Source organism: Halyomorpha halys, unplaced genomic scaffold (genome assembly GCF_000696795.3).
Source record: "Halyomorpha halys isolate HHAL.00 unplaced genomic scaffold, Hhal_1.1 Scaffold1394.1, whole genome shotgun sequence".
Lineage (NCBI taxonomy): Eukaryota > Metazoa > Arthropoda > Insecta > Hemiptera > Pentatomidae > Halyomorpha > Halyomorpha halys.
The window spans coordinates 147876-166983 of record NW_027108587.1 but is presented as its reverse complement, the minus strand read 5'-3'; the positions used below and the strand labels follow the sequence as shown (position 1 = coordinate 166983).

The 19108-nt window shown below is 26.8% G+C and overlaps 1 protein-coding gene across 15 annotated transcripts in view; it reads left to right on the top strand.

The window, feature by feature from the left end:
• cac (cacophony) overlaps window positions 1-19108 on the top strand; it is a gene marked incomplete at its 5' end in the record, with an annotated part of 288903 nt that overhangs the window by 220199 nt on the left and 49596 nt on the right. For 11 of the 15 annotated variants that reach the window (XM_067046864.1, XM_067046865.1, XM_067046859.1 and 8 more), the window contains 16 exon segments: window positions 2298-2357; window positions 2819-2920; window positions 6920-6943; window positions 10479-10563; window positions 10681-10808; window positions 10963-11185; window positions 12591-12795; window positions 12882-13103; window positions 13399-13493; window positions 13676-13798; window positions 13877-14066; window positions 14150-14262; window positions 14372-14632; window positions 14724-14867; window positions 16803-17004; window positions 17099-17263. In XM_067046864.1, coding sequence (XP_066902965.1) covers window positions 2298-2357; window positions 2819-2920; window positions 6920-6943; window positions 10479-10563; window positions 10681-10808; window positions 10963-11185; window positions 12591-12795; window positions 12882-13103; window positions 13399-13493; window positions 13676-13798; window positions 13877-14066; window positions 14150-14262; window positions 14372-14632; window positions 14724-14867; window positions 16803-17004; window positions 17099-17263 — 2342 coding nt within the window. 15 annotated transcript variants of the gene reach the window in all.

Below are 19108 nucleotides of genomic sequence, written 5' to 3'. Positions count from 1 at the left end.
TTTCAACCTATATTGCAGAGATAAAATAATTATTAGTTTTCATCAAACTGTACACATTAGTTATTAAGAAAAATATATTACATTTAATTAATGTAAATATTAAATTTCCACTTTCTTACATTTTAGTTCAAAGTGAAGCTTTTAAATAAATTAAAATGATTAGATATAATATAACAAGTTATTAATTATATTATTATAATTATAGTTTTTTATTTATTAAATGGAATTTCATTTAAACTACTGCTTTGCTTGAATAGTGGCACGCCTGATGAAAATAAAAAAATGATTTATTTTATAATAAGTTTATAATTCTTTTGTTATATATTTGAAGTATTCTGAGGTTATGCCATAGACTAAGGTTACTTTTTAACAACCCTACTTGATTTGGGATTGTCTAAATAGGAACCACTGTTGAAAAATAAATCCCTGCCTATGGCAATCTCTTTGCAACACATCCATTTCAAAATAAAACCAAAACTTTTTTTTTTTGTCAGATGTGCCTCTATTCTAGCAAAGAAGCAAAATTTTATAATATTTTTTATATCTTACTCCCCAAAAAATTAAAAACTGTGAATGAAGAAGCTTCATATTCCCCTACACAATGATTATTTAGAAAAGTCATGTAGATCCATACTTTACCTTTTTACCATTCATTTTTTTTTTATTATTGTTATTCTGATCCTTTCCAACACTGTTGATCTTATTTTTACTATATGAATAATAATTATTGGATTAGTTAGTGTGAATACTTATCCAATAAAAAAAAATTCTTTTGTTGAAAAGTTTTATTTACATTGAAAATTGAGAATTGATTGATATCTATTCATCAACCTTTTAATTTCCATAAACTATTTCAAACCATGACATTCTATGTTTCAACAATTCAATTGAAACAGGGTTGAATTATCAACTGTACCTATGATGTAGTAGTTAGAAACTCTGGTTTTGGAAAATGTGTTTGAATTTTGAATACTCTTAGCACTTCTTAACTTAACTTAAAAAACATAAAACGTTTAAAGAATGCTGAATCCAAAATAAATTTTTAAAAATCTACAAACACATTCTAAGCAGTTTTTTCCTAAATTTCTAAAATTGTTTGCATCTAGTGGTTAAATATATACCTACACTTAATTTTGAAGGTATAAATATGGAATGAGAATTTGAATAAATCACTATTAAATTAATTAGTCCTAATTATTAATTTTGACATACAAAATTACTTTGTTGTTCTCCCTTGTTAAGAATCTTCTTTCCTGTTCCTGTTCTTTATAATTTGATTAGTTATCATTCAATGATTCTGAAATTCTATCAAATGCTTTCGCTGATAAAAAAGGTATGGATAATTATTAATTTAAACAGATGATCTCAATTAACATTTTAGATAAAGAAATACTTCCATTTGATGACATTTAAATGAGAATTATTTAAATATTTTTGCCTTTAAAAGTTGTTTTGCTGATAATTAGGGCAGTTGAATTACTGGTGGTTCTTGGAGGATGGAATATTCCTTAGAGAAAAGGATAAAATGTTTGAAAATTTTTAGGGTGAACAACTTTTTCAGATTAATTTATTATATATAAAATTTATATAATGTAAAACTAATTATAAAAATAAAAATAGGAACATAAAGTTAAAACTAAGGTCTTATTTTCATAATTGTAGTAGATAGAAGTTATGAATGAATAAAAAATTGAACATCTTCAAATTTTCATTTCAATTAAGTTAAGTCAGAGTTTGTACAAACTGTTTAACGACAGAAATTAGGGTTCTTGAGTTTCTTTATTCCAAAAATATTTCTGTGAACTACTTCTCTTTTTCAAAATATCTTTTTTTTTAGAATTTCATATAACTATTCTCAAGTATTGTAAAAATTTACATGACATTAAATTATCTATTCCTATTTGGGGACAAATTATTGGACCAGGACCATGTCTCATTCATTTAAAAAAAAAATACTCTTTCTACCAGTGAACTTGTTCCCAGGAGACCTGTTGCATATTTAAAAATTTTTACCATAACATCAAATGAAATGTCGACTTTTTCCTTTATAAATTTATGAAAGTATTACTACTTATTTGTTTTAACAAATCAATTCAAAACTTTTAAGGTGTTATTGAGGAAAAAAGGAAATTTTTTTGAAACTCATGAAACACCTTGAAAAGCCTAAAGTAATGAGTTTGTCATGTTCATAATAGGACTTTTGCAAACCCTAAATTATTCTATTTAACAAATGTCTATAATCTGAATATTTATGTTTTATTTCAAGGTTTAATAGTAAGGTATTTTTAATTTTATAGAAGAAGTTATATTGGCTGAGGAGAGGACAACAGAGGAAGAAAAGATGCATATAATTGAAGGTAAAAATAAACTAATCAATACAAAAAAATTATTAGCTTCCATCAAAATATTTTTATTATATGTAGAATTTTGAAAAATTAATTTTATTTGTATGATTGTTACAATGTAATTATAATTTTAACGGAATCCATGAAATTCAATTTATTTCCTTTTATATATTAATTGTTAAAACATTAGTAATAAACTAATTGTTTTATTTAATGATGTATTCAGAACAATTAACGTCTCAAATCCATAAAAATCCTACAAATTGATATAGATGTTTTACAATATCTTCCTAAAATTCATGTTGCGCATTCAATTACGTCCTTGAAACCAAAATTAAAATTCTGGTATCATAGGAAAATAAATTATTGAAGTTAAGTTAAATTTGAGTTTCTGAATATTTATTCAATATAAATTAAAGTGCCATAGAATATTCCTCATTGTTTAAAATGTAAAGTTTAACAATTTTTTACAGCAAGGAGAAGAGCTGCTGCTAAAAAGAAAAAGTTGAAATCATTAGGTAAAAGCAAAAGTACAGATACAGAGGAAGAGGAAGGGGAAGAAGAAGGTGAAGATGGTAAGCTTTAGCATTTATTTCATTGTGAATGTTAGACTAATTTTCTCGATCGATTTCTTATTTTATTTTCATTGCTTTAATTAGTCTGTTACAATATTAAAAATATTTTGGCCACTTAGTGAAGTTCATTCAAAGCTAAAATAGTTTTAGATTTAGAAAACCATCATTTATTCATTACATTTTGAAAATGAAATCACCCAGAAAAACTAAATTCCAGATTAACTATATTTATTTCTCTAAGATGAAATGAATGTCTTTTTTATCGCCTCATTCATTTAGCCATTTTGGAATTAAATAGAAAAATAAAAAAGATACTTAGCATTTTTATTAATAGTTTTCAGTATCAAAATTGTTTACATTTTATTAATAAAACCTATTATATATATTTTTTAAATGCAAAGAAGGCAGATTTTATGAGAAAAAGTTATTGTCTTAGGCAATTTTTTAATCTATCTTAAATTATAATGTCGATTAATAACCTGTTAATTGAAATTGTTTGTTGGAGGTGATTAATTTGTTATTTAAAGATTTTCCATTATGATCAATGTATTTCCTTAACCTGAATATTTGTATACATCCTTTACACATGTCTGCCTAATAATCAGGCCTGCTATATTCATTCCTTTCTTTATCACAAATATTTTTTGATTAAGCTTGTCTTCTTCCATCTTTTTATTGTTTGTATCCTTCGTTTGACCATATTTCATTTTCTCACTCTTTAATTATCCAAGTCTGTTCAGACAATTGTTTTTAATCTATCAAAAATTTTTTTGGTTTGTTTTTTATTTTCCCCTTAATTATTTTAGTAATGAAATATTATCTATATAAATATCTCTAATTATTTTATTTCAATTTGTTTCTGTTTGTAAATGTCCAAACCAGTTTTGAATATTTTCATCTCCTCCTGGATATTTTTTCCTCTAATCATTTCATTTCCAAATATTTTTCTATCCTTCCGCTAAACTTAGCAAATCAAATATATTTTTTCTTTTAAAATGAATTCCTTCTGGCTGCTCTAATCATGCTGGTACCTCCGATCTCAATTTCTGTAATACCTTGTTGTACAAAAAAGTCTAGGTAATAAAATTATTAAGAATCAAAGGTAGTCGAGGGTAATTTATTGTCAGAACCATAAATTGGAGAAGTCTAAAGAAGTAAAATATCTTCAGTCCAATTTAGTAAACTTTAGAAAACTGTATTTTGTTAAGTATTCCCCAATAAAAATTTAAATGTTAAGAGGATTAGAAAAAATACAAAAAAATAATTAACTTATGTTTTGAATGAGATACCATTCCTACACAACAGCTAGAATTACTTATCCCATAGCTCCAATGAATAATCACTTCTGTTCGTTTAGATATTTTCTGGTGAACTTATTGTCTGTCTGTACTTACAAGAGGTGGCTACACACATGGGATCATCGATTTGAATAAAACTTTATTTCGTGATACTACATTGAAAAATATTAAGACATGTGTCTGAGGGTTCTTGTTAATCCATCCTTGAAGCCAAGAAAAAAAATATTTTACTTAATTTTAGAAATTTTTTGATATCATATACCACCGTTGCTCTACATATATTTAGTGGGTATTATGAACTAATCGATTTGTTTTTTTATGTAAAATAAGAACAAAAGATTTTTTATTGTATTAAATAAGCTTAAGTATATACAAATTTACAAAAACATAAAATTACTTGCAGTAAAGTAGACCAAAAATAGTTTATTTAGGCAAAATCAAGTCAGATTCATTCTTAGCCTCTTTTGAAACACTTAAATACGAATTTTCGTACAAATCAAAAATTAAAAATTTTTGGCCTCGAATCTTGGAAAAAAATTTTTCTCACGTTATCCCTTATTCACGAAATAAATTCATAACTCCTCACAATGTTATTCAAATCCAAAGTAACTACTACCAGAAGGCTGAATTTCTGCTCTTTCAATCTACATGAAATATAATTTAGATTTAATGCTTTTATATGGTATAAAAACAAATTTCTAATCAAGAAAAATTTCTTGAACATTTTATTTTATATCTAGTTTTAATTTGTTTATGAAGATATAGTACTATTGCCTGTAGTTTAGATGTTCCTAACCTTCTAAGTTTTGTGTACATTAGTGACATTGACTTAAGATTATTACATTGTTTGTGATTTATGAAACAAAATCTTAAGGCCCTAGTTAGGCCAAAATATTGAGTAAAAAAAATTTATTTTTCAATTCTATCTAAATTTGTATTTGTGGGTTTTTTGAGGTGCTGAAAACAAATATAAACTTTTATTTCCCCATAAAAAAATATATTATCTAAATTATTTTAAATTTATTTGAGTACTGTGCTATTATTTTGGCATGTGGGGATAATAATATACCATTAATTTTTTTCAGATGTAGATTAACAAAAAAATATTATCAATTGGACTAAATTAGTTAAAATAAACACTAAATCACAAAAACTAAAAATTGCTTCCTAGATTGAAGATCAAAAAAATTATGTTTTTCAGAAAATGTTATTCAAATTCATTTTTTATTCCTCAAAAACCCTTAAATACAATAAATAAATAACTATTTTCTTGAAAATACATATAGTTTCAAAAATATTTTTTGTTTTTTGTTCAGGCCATCTGATCTAGCAAAATGGGATAAAATATTTTTTTATGGATTAATAAAGTAGATATTCATTTTTCACTCCTCAAAAATCCTTAAATAATAATTTTGGTAGTTGCTGAAAAATAAATCGTTTTAATCAAAATTGGGGCCTTCAATTTTGTTTCAAGAATCACAAAAAATGCAATAATCTCAAGACAACGTCATTAATCTACACAAAACTTAAAAGGGCTTATGACCTTCTAAACTGCATCCAATGGTACTTTGGATTCATGAACAAATTGGAACCAGAAATATAAAATAAAATGTTCAGGAAATTTTTCTTGATTGTGAATTGTTTTATCTTAAATTCTTATGGGTAGCAGAAATTCAGCTTTCCAACGGTTGTTGGTACATTGGATTTGGATAACATTGTGAAGATTTATGAATTTATTTCAGGAATAAGGGACATTGTCAGAAAAAAGTTGTCTCTAAAAATTTATAATTTTGATTGTGCATGAAAATTCATGTGTAAGTGTTACAAAAGACACTGACAACAAATCTGATTGAATTACGAACTTGATTTTTCCTAAACAAAATACTTTTTGTCTACTTTACTAGAAGCAACTTTAGGTTTTTGTAATTTTTCATACACTTAAGTTGATTTGATACAATCAGCAATCTTTTGTTCTTATTCTATATGAAAAAACAAATTAATTGATATATAATAACCGCTAAATACATGTATAGCAAAGGTGGCATATGTTAACAAAAATTTCTAAAATTATGTAAAAAAAAAACTTTCTCAGCTTCTAGCAAGAACCTTTCTTTAGACATGTGGCTAGTATTTTTCGTTCTAGTATCACCAAAACAGTTTCATTGAAATTGGTGATCCCACAAGCCTCCCTTTGATGGTATCGATAACTGTGAGGTAAAATTATTTTCATCTTAACTTTTAGTCTTAATAGAAAAGTCTTCTCTCATATTATCTGCCCATCTTCTGAACATTTATTCACCAATAAATGTCCATAACCACAATAACCTCAATTCTACAACTTTTGTTATTGTTAAAGTATCTAAAAGTGATGTCAATTTATTAAATTAAATGTCAATTTACAATTGACAAATATATTCTAGAATGTACTCACTATCCATTTTGACAATCATTCCTACAGAATATTAGGGTTTTTACTTTTTTTTTATACAATATTTCTTTAATAGATAGAATAATATAGGTTAAATACATATTTTTTCTGTAAGAAAAAATTATAGCAGAACTTGGTTATTGTTTAGTAGTATTATTATGACAAACAATAATAAGGAATAATTTGTTCCATTTGTTCTCTAAGCTTGTTTTAATTTTTTACTATAGCAAGTTACATGGAAGTTAGAAAACCTATCTAACAATTTTGTTTCAGTGCCTGTAAAGAAAGACAAAAAAGGTATGAAAGTGCAGAAATGCTCTGAAATGTAGCTATGTACAGCGTTTTGTAGTTAGCTGTTACAACTTTTAAAGTATATTAAATTTGTAAGCAATATTCGTGTTTATGATTACAAAATTTGAAAGCATGGCATATTATAATTAATAAAGATTCCCATAGCTCAATAGTATTTTGTAGAATTCATTGCAAAAAAGTTATAGCGTAGATTTAGGTAGAGTAAAATTAAAAGGCGCAAATTCTGATATAATCTTCTTCTATGTATTTTGTATTTGCAGTTGCTAATCAACAAGTAAATAAGTTTTTTAAGTCATAAATTGTTAAATAATTGCCTTTGTATTACATAAAGTATACAACTTTAGCTAAAGCTTTGTTTCTGTAAATAGTACATCTGTTATAGATGAAATGCCAATGGTGTAGAGAATATTCTTTTTCATTTCAATATAAATTTTATTTTCAAAGAGAAATGATATTCCACTTATTATGAATTCATTGCTTAGTGTTCTGTAATTTAAGCATATCTTTTTTTTTCTTTTCTTTTCTTTTCTTTTTTCTATCCTACCAAAGGCAAAACAGCTCTACAACTTAAGCAATTATTAAATATTTATATCAAAAGTAAGCTTTTAATTGGCTCTTTTGGCAGTATAGCTATTTTCTGTTTAAAATAAAAAATAAATAAACATTTTTCAGCATGTTTCTATCATTTCTCTCTTAAGAAATTATAATTTTACTAATTCATTGTATTATTGGTTGTTATCTCAAGATGAAAGAATAATTTCGGTTTGAGGTATTCATAAATTGAAACAATTTAGTTCATTAAATTATGTATAATATGTATACATATATTAGATTGAATAGTATTAAAAGTAAACACTGGAAGTGGATGGTATAATAAGTTTAGGCTGATTTCAAAGCATTGTTGAGTTGTATGTTGGTTTCGACACATGATTTAGCATTAGTAATTGATATTTACTAGTAAGAGTTGTTTTAATTATTGCATCATAATAAAAGTTTATTAAAAGTTTTAGACTTTGTTGAATTGATGAGATCATAAAATATTAATTTTTATTTTAATCAATTCCCCTGCATATTTCATTTTTTATTAAATGATACTTATATATTTGATTTTAACAAAATCTTGAAATAGCTTTCAAACTAGAAAATTTCATTAAATTTCCTTTTTTTTCGTCAATATTTACTCTGTTTTTAAATTTATTTTATTCCACTTATTGAGACTCTATAGGCAAGATAATTTGGTTCTAATACAGTATGAGTCCCAAAACAAAAATTTAAAACCACCATTTATTGCCCTCTAATATGACTAAGGAATTTTTAATTAGATAATTTATGCATTATAATGGAGACTTAGTTGTAAAGTTTATAAAATCTCTGAGATAATGGGGAGTGAGATGGAGTGAATTAAAAAATAAAGCACATAATAATGAACTTTACTATTAAATATTTATCCTCATATTGATGGCCTAAGTTGTATGCCTTCTTCAGGGAACAATGAATCGAGATGATGTTATAATAATGTAGAAGATATAACTTTATATCTCCTTTATCCTTATGGTTCTCCGTTGTCCTCTAGATTGCTGTCATACATTTCACCTAGAGAAGCCCTTCAATTTTTTGACTAAAGCATGAGCACACTTTAAACAGGAAATAATGTTACAGTATTGAAGGTCGAGACATAATTTTATTTTATTATTAATAAATGCAGTATTTTCAGATAACTTCAGTAATACCCTTTAGCTTACGTCTAGATGGTATGAAAAGAAGGAATGCTTTTTATTCTCTGAATATCTCTAGGGGATACTAACAGGATCCCACTATACACCTCGAGGTGTATATGGGGTTTATCCCACTATAATCATCAGGAGAACCCTCTTTAAAACACTTGTCATTTCGTGTAACAAAACAATAAATTATAAATATTGCAATTACTACAGCCTGAAGAGTGTGCTTAAGCTAAAGCTGTGAAACCTAACAATAATAAATTTCTGAAAACCTGACAAGAATAGAGTTAGATGATTTTTGTTTGGGCTAAGCTTTAAGTGATGGTAGCCTAGAAATGGAGTTAGTTTATACTTCTTCTATGAAGTGTAAAGTGCAGTTCAAATATAAACACGTTACAATAAACGTTATTTAACTCAAGTTAATTAATATTTTCAAACTTACATATGCCCCATTATAAATTTGTGATTACAGTCATAATTAAGAAGAATTTTCTAGTGTGCACAAGTTCATCCAATTATTCATTTCCTATACGTTAGTTATTCTTTAAGTGTCTTTATATACATTCTAATTTTCCCAAAAATACGGAGAAAGCTTTCTAACAATTTTGAAAGATCTTTGTAAAAAAATTTGGTTTAGTGAAATGGTCTAAAATTATTGGTAAAAGCTATCATTATATTGTCAATCATACTTCATTTTTATGTAAATAGTTTATGTCAGCATTTTTGAAAAAACATTCTTTAAGATACTAACATTGATTCATTTTACTTTCTTCTAAGATTAAATCATTATGTAAATTTATGAAATTTTGTAAATTGGTGAATTAAAGCAAATATTTAATTTAAAAAAATATTTTGAACAAATTTGATTATTGTTAGCCATTTGAAAATTGTGGGTTGATCTTGTTTAAATTGTGATAGTACAATTAAAAATCAATATTATCGATATCAATTTATATTTAATCCTACTCAATTTCCAACGCTCTATTAAATTTCTAAAGTGGTTAAAAAAATTTTGAAAGATAAGAAGCAAATTGGATCTTTGAATTGTTTTTATAATAAATACAATCGGAATTCAAATCTGCATGAGAAGTAGAGTTACTTATATCGCATGCTATAATTGTGATCTTTTATGGTAAGTATATAAACTGGTCCCCAAAAAGTGACAATAATGAAAGACTTTCTCAGAACCAAAGAGATAAATAACTTTAATGAAACAATCTGAATTATCGGTTATGAGTTTAGCTATTCTGATTTTGGTGTTGATTTCCACAATAGGATTTGGAGCTTATTGTAAATTTTAAAAGTGAAACGGAGGACTAAAAAAAAAATGGATATAAGGCTCTCGTAGAAATGTAGGAATCTGAACTAGAAGACTGTGACATGAGCACTGTTCTCCATAAATAAGTTAAGCACTCACTTTAGTTCCTGTTATAATTATAGTCTTCAGTAGTAAGTGAACCCAAGAAGTGTCTCTAAAACTGCAGTCCTCACATTGACAAATTCCACCAATTTCTCATCAAGATTAATGTTTGTTTGCCTCAAAAACAAATGCGAGTTCCGAACCCCTAAAAATATACTTCAATTTTCCTATCTCTGGGCATATCTTACCAGCCTTTTTCTTTGTTGCTACAGATTACATACTTAAGATCTTAATTATTACATAAAATAATTTATTCTATTTTGGTTGCGGAAAAGTGAATTCCTTTATTTTTTTTTAATAAGGAACAATGTTATTTGAGGATAGTTAAAAAAAATCAATTAATTTCACCATTTAATTTATGTTGTTTTTCATTTTAAAGGTTTCTCTGGAGCTTCTTACTTAAAATCCAAAGTTAAAAACAAAGGTGCTTGTGCACAGTTCTGGAGAGCAGAAAAAGGATTTAGGTATGTTTCAAGCCTTAATCATTTTAAATAGATTAAAAAAATATTTTAGCTAGAAAAAACTGACTCTTATTTTTCTAAATGATAATATTAAATAAATTGAAACAAAAATTTGTTTAGGTTCTGGATACGACACATAGTGAAGGCACAATGGTTTTATTGGTTCGTCATTGTGCTTGTCTTTTTCAACACAGTTTGTGTCGCCGTAGAACATTATGGGCAGCCTGATTATTTAGAAAAATTTTTATGTAAGTTCTTTTATCTAATTTATAATGATTTATATTATAATAATTTTCATGACCTGCAGGATTTTCAAGAAATAGACTATCACTGAGTATAATTATACATTTTGATCCTATGTAATTTTATCATTCCATGTTCTGATATTTATTTTGTTAACAGTTTACGCTGAGTATGTTTTCCTCGGCCTGTTCATGATGGAAATGCTCATCAAAATGTATGCTCTTGGACCTAGAATTTATTTTGAATCGGCCTTTAATCGTTTTGATTGTATTGTGATCTGTGCATCCATTTTCGAAGTAGTGTGGTCAGCAGTCAAGTCGGGTTCTTTTGGGCTTTCTGTGTTAAGAGCTTTGCGACTGCTAAGGATATTTAAAGTCACAAAGTAAGTATTTGTTGTGAAGTGATAACCCAATGTGTCATTCATGAAGAAAGAAGAATTGTTATGCTTTCCTTATTCCTGTATTCAAATACCATTTTACAATTCCATCTGCCACTTTATTTAATAAAAAAATAAATTAACTTAAAAGTGAGAAAATCAAATCTTATAAATGTTATGGATTAAAATAGTTTAGGGGACAAGAAAGTATAAAGAATGAAAAATATTATTAAGGAAATAATAATTAATCATTATGGAAAACATGGAATTGACGTAAACATGCTGTCACATCTGGTTGTATTTGGATAATCCTACCCAAAAAAACATGAGCATCTGAGTACCATCAATAAACTTGTATTTTTCTCATATTCTTGTTAGGAAAATTGTAATTTAATTGTTTTATTAATGCTTAAAAACCTCAAATAAAAATATGGTGAAATGGAAGGAAAAAATTGAGACCCTCAAAATGATCTTCTCTAGCTCCAAATCAATTCACATTCAAATTTTCAACTCTCTTACTCAATTTTGAGGGACTAGAGGTCACAAAACCTTAGTTCCTCTGGACAGGATGAAATTTTGGGTTAAATTAACCCTCACTTTTTGGGTGTTATTCTCCCAAGAAAACAACGCTAAATACCAAATTTCAGCTCATTTTATTAAAAGGGGGCCTTTAGAGTATGGCTGCCCAAATTGTGCAAGAAAAAAAAAACATAAATCAGACACCATAAAATCCACCAAAATTGTGTTCTAGGAATTATAAATCCACACTTCCTCTTTAACCTCATTGGGTTAGGAGCAATCAAGCATGAATACTAAATTGTTGAGCATGAATACTAACCTTAATTTATAGCTTGACCATTGGTCTAGAAATTGTACGATACTTAAACTTCATGGTATTTTTAGCTTTTATCGGCATTATTTGTATTAATGAATTTTAGTTCATTAATATTTTATATATTAGATTATTATTATTTTGGAAAATATATCTGTAAAAGAATTTTAAAAGTGGCAGGTGGAATTGCTTCACAAAAACTGAATTGTTACTGTGCATTTTTTATTCTTAATTAGAATAATTGTTAGTATAATTATATTTTATAAAATAAATTAATAATTAAAATTATATATAAGATCTTCAAGTTATTTTATTTAAAGTTACAACCATGTAATCATTTTAACAATTATTGTTGGAATCAATTATTTTATTTATATTATAAACATGTAAATATATACTTATGATTGTGAAAGGTTTTATAGTTTTCAAATTTTATTTTTTAAAAAATTATAAATAAAACTTCTTATTGTATTACATAATATCATTCTGTATTATGTTACAATGGTAAGTATCTTTAACTTAAAAAAGGATTATATTCTGTTTTGTTGTAGGAAATATATTTACTTTTTTCTGTTATAGGTATTGGGCTTCACTTCGTAATCTTGTGATATCCCTTTTAAATTCAATGAGATCTATTATATCCCTCTTATTCCTCCTCTTCCTGTTTATTCTAATATTTGCCCTGCTCGGAATGCAGTTATTTGGAGGTCAGTTCAATTTTGAAGACGGAACTCCTCCTACGAATTTCAATACCTTCCCCATTGCTCTACTTACAGTCTTCCAAGTATGATCCACAATTTTTTATTACACTCTTTGTAATTTACTAATTTTATATATTTATTTTTATTTTTTATTTTGCCAATAATTTAGATTTTGACTGGGGAAGACTGGAACGAAGTTATGTATTATGGAATCCAATCTCAAGGAGGCCACAAAAAAGGGGGCATGGTGTATGCTTTATATTTTATTGTTCTTGTTTTGTTCGGTAATTACACATTGCTCAATGTGTTCTTGGCTATTGCTGTGGATAATCTGGCAAATGCTCAGGAATTAACTGCACAAGAAGAGGAGCAGGAAGAAGAAGATAAGGAGGTAAGTATTTTCTTTTAACGATTAAAATAAACTATACCATTTAAGAAAAGTCTATACCATTTATATTTAATTTTATGGGTGTGCTTTTTGCATTTATTGTATTTTATTTTACTTCAATATTAAAACTTACATACAGCTTTGGTAAGTGGAGAATGTGGTAAGAATTTAAACTATCCATTACGAGAATTAAGAAAATTTCTATATCATAATTTAATTAAAGCAACTTTTATGTAATTTTTGTAGTGTTAATCAATTCTTATTGAAGAAAAACAAAGTTTTTTTTTTTTATTTACAGAAACAACAAATGGAGTTGGAAAAAGAAATGGAAGCACTGCAAGGTGGAGATGGAAATCCACCTCAAGTGGAAATTTCACCCCCATCACCTTCATTGTATGTTGAATATTATAATTTATAAAATAGCTATTGAATATGTTGTATTATATTTTATAAACAACTTTAAGATTTATTTAGATTTGTAATAATTTTCAGTAATGAAGCTTTTGCATTCAAACAAGAAAAAACAAAGATTTTCTAGATGGCTACATAATTGTTTTATTATTATTTTTTTTTAGTGGTTCAAGAAGAGTGAGTAGACGAGATGATGAAGAAAGGAGACCAGAAACGGATGATGAAATTACTGGCCCCAAGCCTATGCTGCCGTACTCTTCTATGTTTATTTTAAGTCCAACTAATCCGTAAGAAAAATTTATTTTTATTTTCATGCTGTTCTTTTTCTTAAAATTTATGATTTTTCAATTTTTTTTTTCTTCTAGGATTCGTTCTGCAGCTCATTGGGTTGTCAACCTAAAGTATTTTGATTTCTTTATTATGATTATTATCACGCTTAGTAGCATAGCATTGGCTGCTGAAGATCCAGTAGTTGAGAATTGTACTCGAAATATAATTCTCAATTACTTTGACTATGCCTTTACTGGAGTTTTTACATTAGAAATGTTATTAAAGGTAATTAACACAATATTTCACATTTTTAAAAAATATTTCTTAAATCTGGAAAAATCAGATTTTAATCTTGTTATAATCTATAGATTTTAGACATGGGTGTAATTTTGCATCCAGGATCATATTTAAGAGAATTTTGGAACATTATGGATGCAGTGGTAGTAATATGTGCTGCTGTTTCACTTGGATTTGAAGTAAGGTAATGTTTCAACATGTCATTTACTTCATCTCTACAGTTTTAAAGTATTAGGGCATCATTAGATATATTCTATAAAAAATTTAAATATGAAAAACAATTATTCTTTCAGTGGAAGATCCGCAGTTCAGAATTTGTCTACAATCAAATCCTTAAGAGTGCTACGAGTTTTACGACCTCTGAAAACTATAAAACGGGTTCCAAAGTTGAAAGCAGTTTTTGACTGTGTCGTTAATTCCCTTAAAAATGTTATTAATATCCTAATTGTATATATTCTCTTCCAATTCATTTTTGCTGTCATTGCCGTCCAACTTTTTAATGGCAAGTTCTTCTTCTGCTCAGATGAAAGTAAATTTACAAAAGAAGAGTGTCAGTAAGTCTACCATTGTACCAACAAACAACTCAAATGAAATATGTTTTGTCAATTTTACTGCTAATCTAAAACCTTTTGATCAATGTTTTAGGGGTGAATATTTCGTTTTTGATGATGATAGCCCATTACCAAAAGCAGAAAAGCGTCAATGGAAAGCAAGATGTTTCCACTATGATAATGTTGCTGCTGCCATGTTAACATTATTTGCAGTACAAACAGGAGAAGGTTGGCCGCAGTATGTATAATTGTTATTTTAATAAATATCATAAAATGCAATTTATATAGGAAAAATTTTCCAATATTAGTCACAAGAAAAGTTAAAGTGTTAATACTTATATAATCAATTAGTGGAGAAGTCTTGTAAGAGGTTTTTAGTCTCTGGGAAAAAATAGAAAACAATATATATTTATTTATTCCACTTTCATTAAAAAACGTGGAAAACAGATCGCAGTATCGGCTTGGACCACTGAATGATAAAATCTTTTGATTGTGTCCTAGTATGTGAACTACTTTTTTGAAGTCCATAAATCTAAAGGATTAAATATTTAAAACAAAACAAAAATAGATTCCGATTTTTATAGGAGAAAGTTTGATGTTCTTAAAATATCTTTTTTTATTTGAAATAAAAATCAATCTTTATTCTGGGACACTTGGTTCGCTAAGAATAACAATTTGGAACAGTTTTATCAGCTTTTGTCTGGCTACATTAGCTTATTGTTAGCATAATTAAATAAATTCATTACAGCATTTATATAAAATGAAATATGAAGAAAGACACATACTTATCCAGGCTTATTATTGTTTTCTATTATTCATAAGTTCATGGAAGTTTGATAGTCAAGAAGATGGATATATTATTGGTGTTTGAATGATATTAAGGAGGAAGCTTTGCAGGTGGTTATGAGTAAGGAGTTCCAAAATGAGGTAGCTTGTACAGCAAAGGATTTTTCAAAGGAGGCAGTTCTGTGGGTAGGAATATTTAGATCGTATTAAGGTTGGGATCTTGTGTTTAACAGGTGAATGGATAAATGTAGTCTGAGGAGGTCAATGATATAGGAAGGGTTTTTGGTTATTGGGGATTGAAATATAAATGTGCCAAGGAGGTATTGTCTCCAGATACCGAAGATACTTTGCTCGGAATAGTAGTGAGAAATTTGAGAATGCCTAGGAATCCCGAAAATGAATCTTATAAAGTAGTTGATTAGTCTTTTTAGTCTCATTTCCTGTTCAATGAATAGTCCTCCATACATTAGTCATCCGTAGTCAAAAGGTAGGAGAATTAGGGCGGATAATAGAAAGTGACAGATACATCAAGGAAATGAATCACAGGATCCTAGGAGCTGATTGAGGATTGAGATCGTTTTTTTGAGTTATGCCTTAATTAGGATTATCAATGCTTAATAATAATTCAAATTTATATAAACATTGTATTAAATATGTGCTAGAACTTGAATAAATAAAAAGAACAATTAAATTTAATTTCAGTGTTTTACCAAGTAAATAATATTGCAATGACCTTCCCTTGAATCAACAGATTGGAAATAAAATAAACTATTGAAAAATTTTAATTACCATAAAATTGTTTTCTATTTACAAGTAAATACTTTACCTTTCAAAACTAGTCAATAAATGGAGTTTTAGGTCTGCTTAGAGTTTATTAATTAATAACTAAAAAATAAAACAAAAATAAATTATTGGTTTGTGCCATCTAATGTGATTGCCAGAACTCATGAATCTTTTTTTCCCTTTTAAATTAAGTTTAACCTTGTCAGCCAAGGAAAAATATAAAGAAATATATTTAAAGACATCAGTTTGCTGATTTTAATGTAATCCAAAAAATAGTTATACAATTATTTATATTATATTGTTGATAATGAAAGAGACATGGCCAAATATTTATATTGAATTATAACAACTTACTTGATACAAAATAAACTAGATAGACATATATATAATGTTATAATATATTACAATAAGAATTTTATAAATATTATTGGTTTTATTTTTAATTTATTAAACAGGTTTTTGGCACTGATTCTTACTTTATTATGTAATATGTCTCCAACTTGAGCAATTTGGAAATCCCTTTATCACATAGACTATTATGATTAATTAATACTTCCACTAAATGTAAATTTATAACATTTCTAAATCTATTAATTGTTTTCAGAATCTTACAGAATTCTATGGCAGCTACTTATGAAGAAATGGGTCCAATTCAGAATTTCCGTATCGAAATGTCCATCTTTTATATAGTGTATTTTGTAGTTTTTCCATTCTTCTTCGTCAACATATTCGTAGCTTTAATTATTATAACATTTCAAGAGCAAGGAGAAGCAGAACTTCAGGATGGGGAAATAGATAAAAATCAGGTAATTTTAAATTATGTTCCATAAAACATACTTTTTCATTTTATATTCTAGAAATTATAAATTATTGGTTACTTATTTATAAAATATTTCTCAGAAATCTTGTATTGACTTCACGATACAAGCGAGGCCTCTTGAAAGGTACATGCCAAATAAAAGAAATAGTTTTAAGTACAAAATATGGAGGATTGTTGTGTCTACCCCGTTTGAATACTTCATCATGATGCTTATTGTATTTAATACTTTACTCCTCATGATGAAGGTAAGTAAAATTTGATTTTTATTTTTCTTATACTACATTACATTCTTTCTTATTTAAATGGGTTACCAATATAACAGAGTTATATCAATACACATTCTTTAAAAAAATCTTTCATTATTGAAAATAATTTATAGATCTCAATTATTCTTCACATAACTGTTTGTATGAATTATAGAAATAAACTAAATTTTTATCTTCATTTGTGTTAAAAACAATTTTGATATGACTTCAGTATTGATTAATTAATTTATATATTCTAATTAATTATATACCATATACTTTTATTTTAAATTAAGAAAAAATGGATTCAGTGCTCAAATTCCCTGTAAAAGAGACATGGTCTAAGAAACCAGTTGGTAACCTGATTGGTAGATGGCATGTTGAGCTATGGTACCTCATTACCAGCTCAACATAATCCTCATGAGACGATTGAAATACTACACAAAAGAAAAAATTCTTAACTAACAATCAGCTTCATCTAGTGTATAAAAGTAACCACCCTTTCGTATTGATTTCCAATAAAGTAATAATTAATATCTCCAGAATATTTTGTAATAAATGAAAGAGCTCATATGAAACAAATTATAAATACATTTAAATGTAGAAATAAATAAATAAGTTTCACTTTTCTGTCTATAGAAATTTTAGTTTGAAAATATTTTTTTTCCTCTCATGGATTTATCATGCATTACATATATTATGGCTTTGGCATAATATCATTTTGAATAAAGGATGTTTTCATATCCTTCCATCAGGGTATCTCTTGATTATAGAAGCCATTTGAGTCAAGTTAAACATTTATTTGAATATCTTGACAATATATCCCATATATTTTTGAAAATTTAGATTTTGAGTTCATGAATATTTTATTTTATCTTTAAACATCATATTGAAGCGTTCTACAAGGACAAGGAGAGGTAGTGCCATTTTTTTTTTTTTTTTTTTTACTATTCGTGTTAATTGAAAATAAAACTCCGCAGTTCCGGGCTAACTGTCATCTAGTTTTCAAAAAAAAATATTTTAATTATATTTAATAATATCTCAATTCACGTCTTTTATGATTTCCCTTCCCCCCTCTCTGGCTTGATATTTTCTGAAGGTTACTTTACTTCGCATATGCAAACAATAATTTACTCTAGCTATGTTGAAATTAGTCCTTGATTAAACTTCTTTTGAAAGCCAATGTTTTTTGAAAAGTATGGTGTGTTCATCTCTTTTAAAAATTAATCATATGATATAGAAGTAAATAATAATGAAATATTGCTTTTCTTATTTGAATTTAATTATTAATTTTTTGTACCAACTTTTATCAGAAAAAAAATGTTTGCCAATGAGCATTTGAAAAAATCAAATTTGTATTGGACAGAAAGACATAAAATTGTCGAATGACCAATAACTTCAGCATAAGAAAAAAAAAACTTTTATCAGTTTAATCCAGCCTTATTTCAGGATCTGTCAAAAAAACCTTGTATAAATTTTAAGTTAGAAAAACTTTGTGATAATTTATATAAATACCTACACACACACATATATATATATATTATTATTACTATTATTATTAGAAAACTGTGAAACAAATCTTATTGACACATTTCTGAATAGTTTATTTATATATTTTCCAATATACACTTGGTAATGAATTTTTTATTATTTTCAATCCTTTTATATTAAGGTTGGGATCTTGTGTTTAACAGGTGAATGGATAAATGTAGTCTGAGGAGGTCAATGATATAGGAAGGGTTTTTGGTTAGAATTGCTTCACAAAAACTGAATTGTTACTGTGCATTTTTTATTCTTAATTAGAATAATTGTTAGTATAATTATATTTTATAAAATAAATTAATA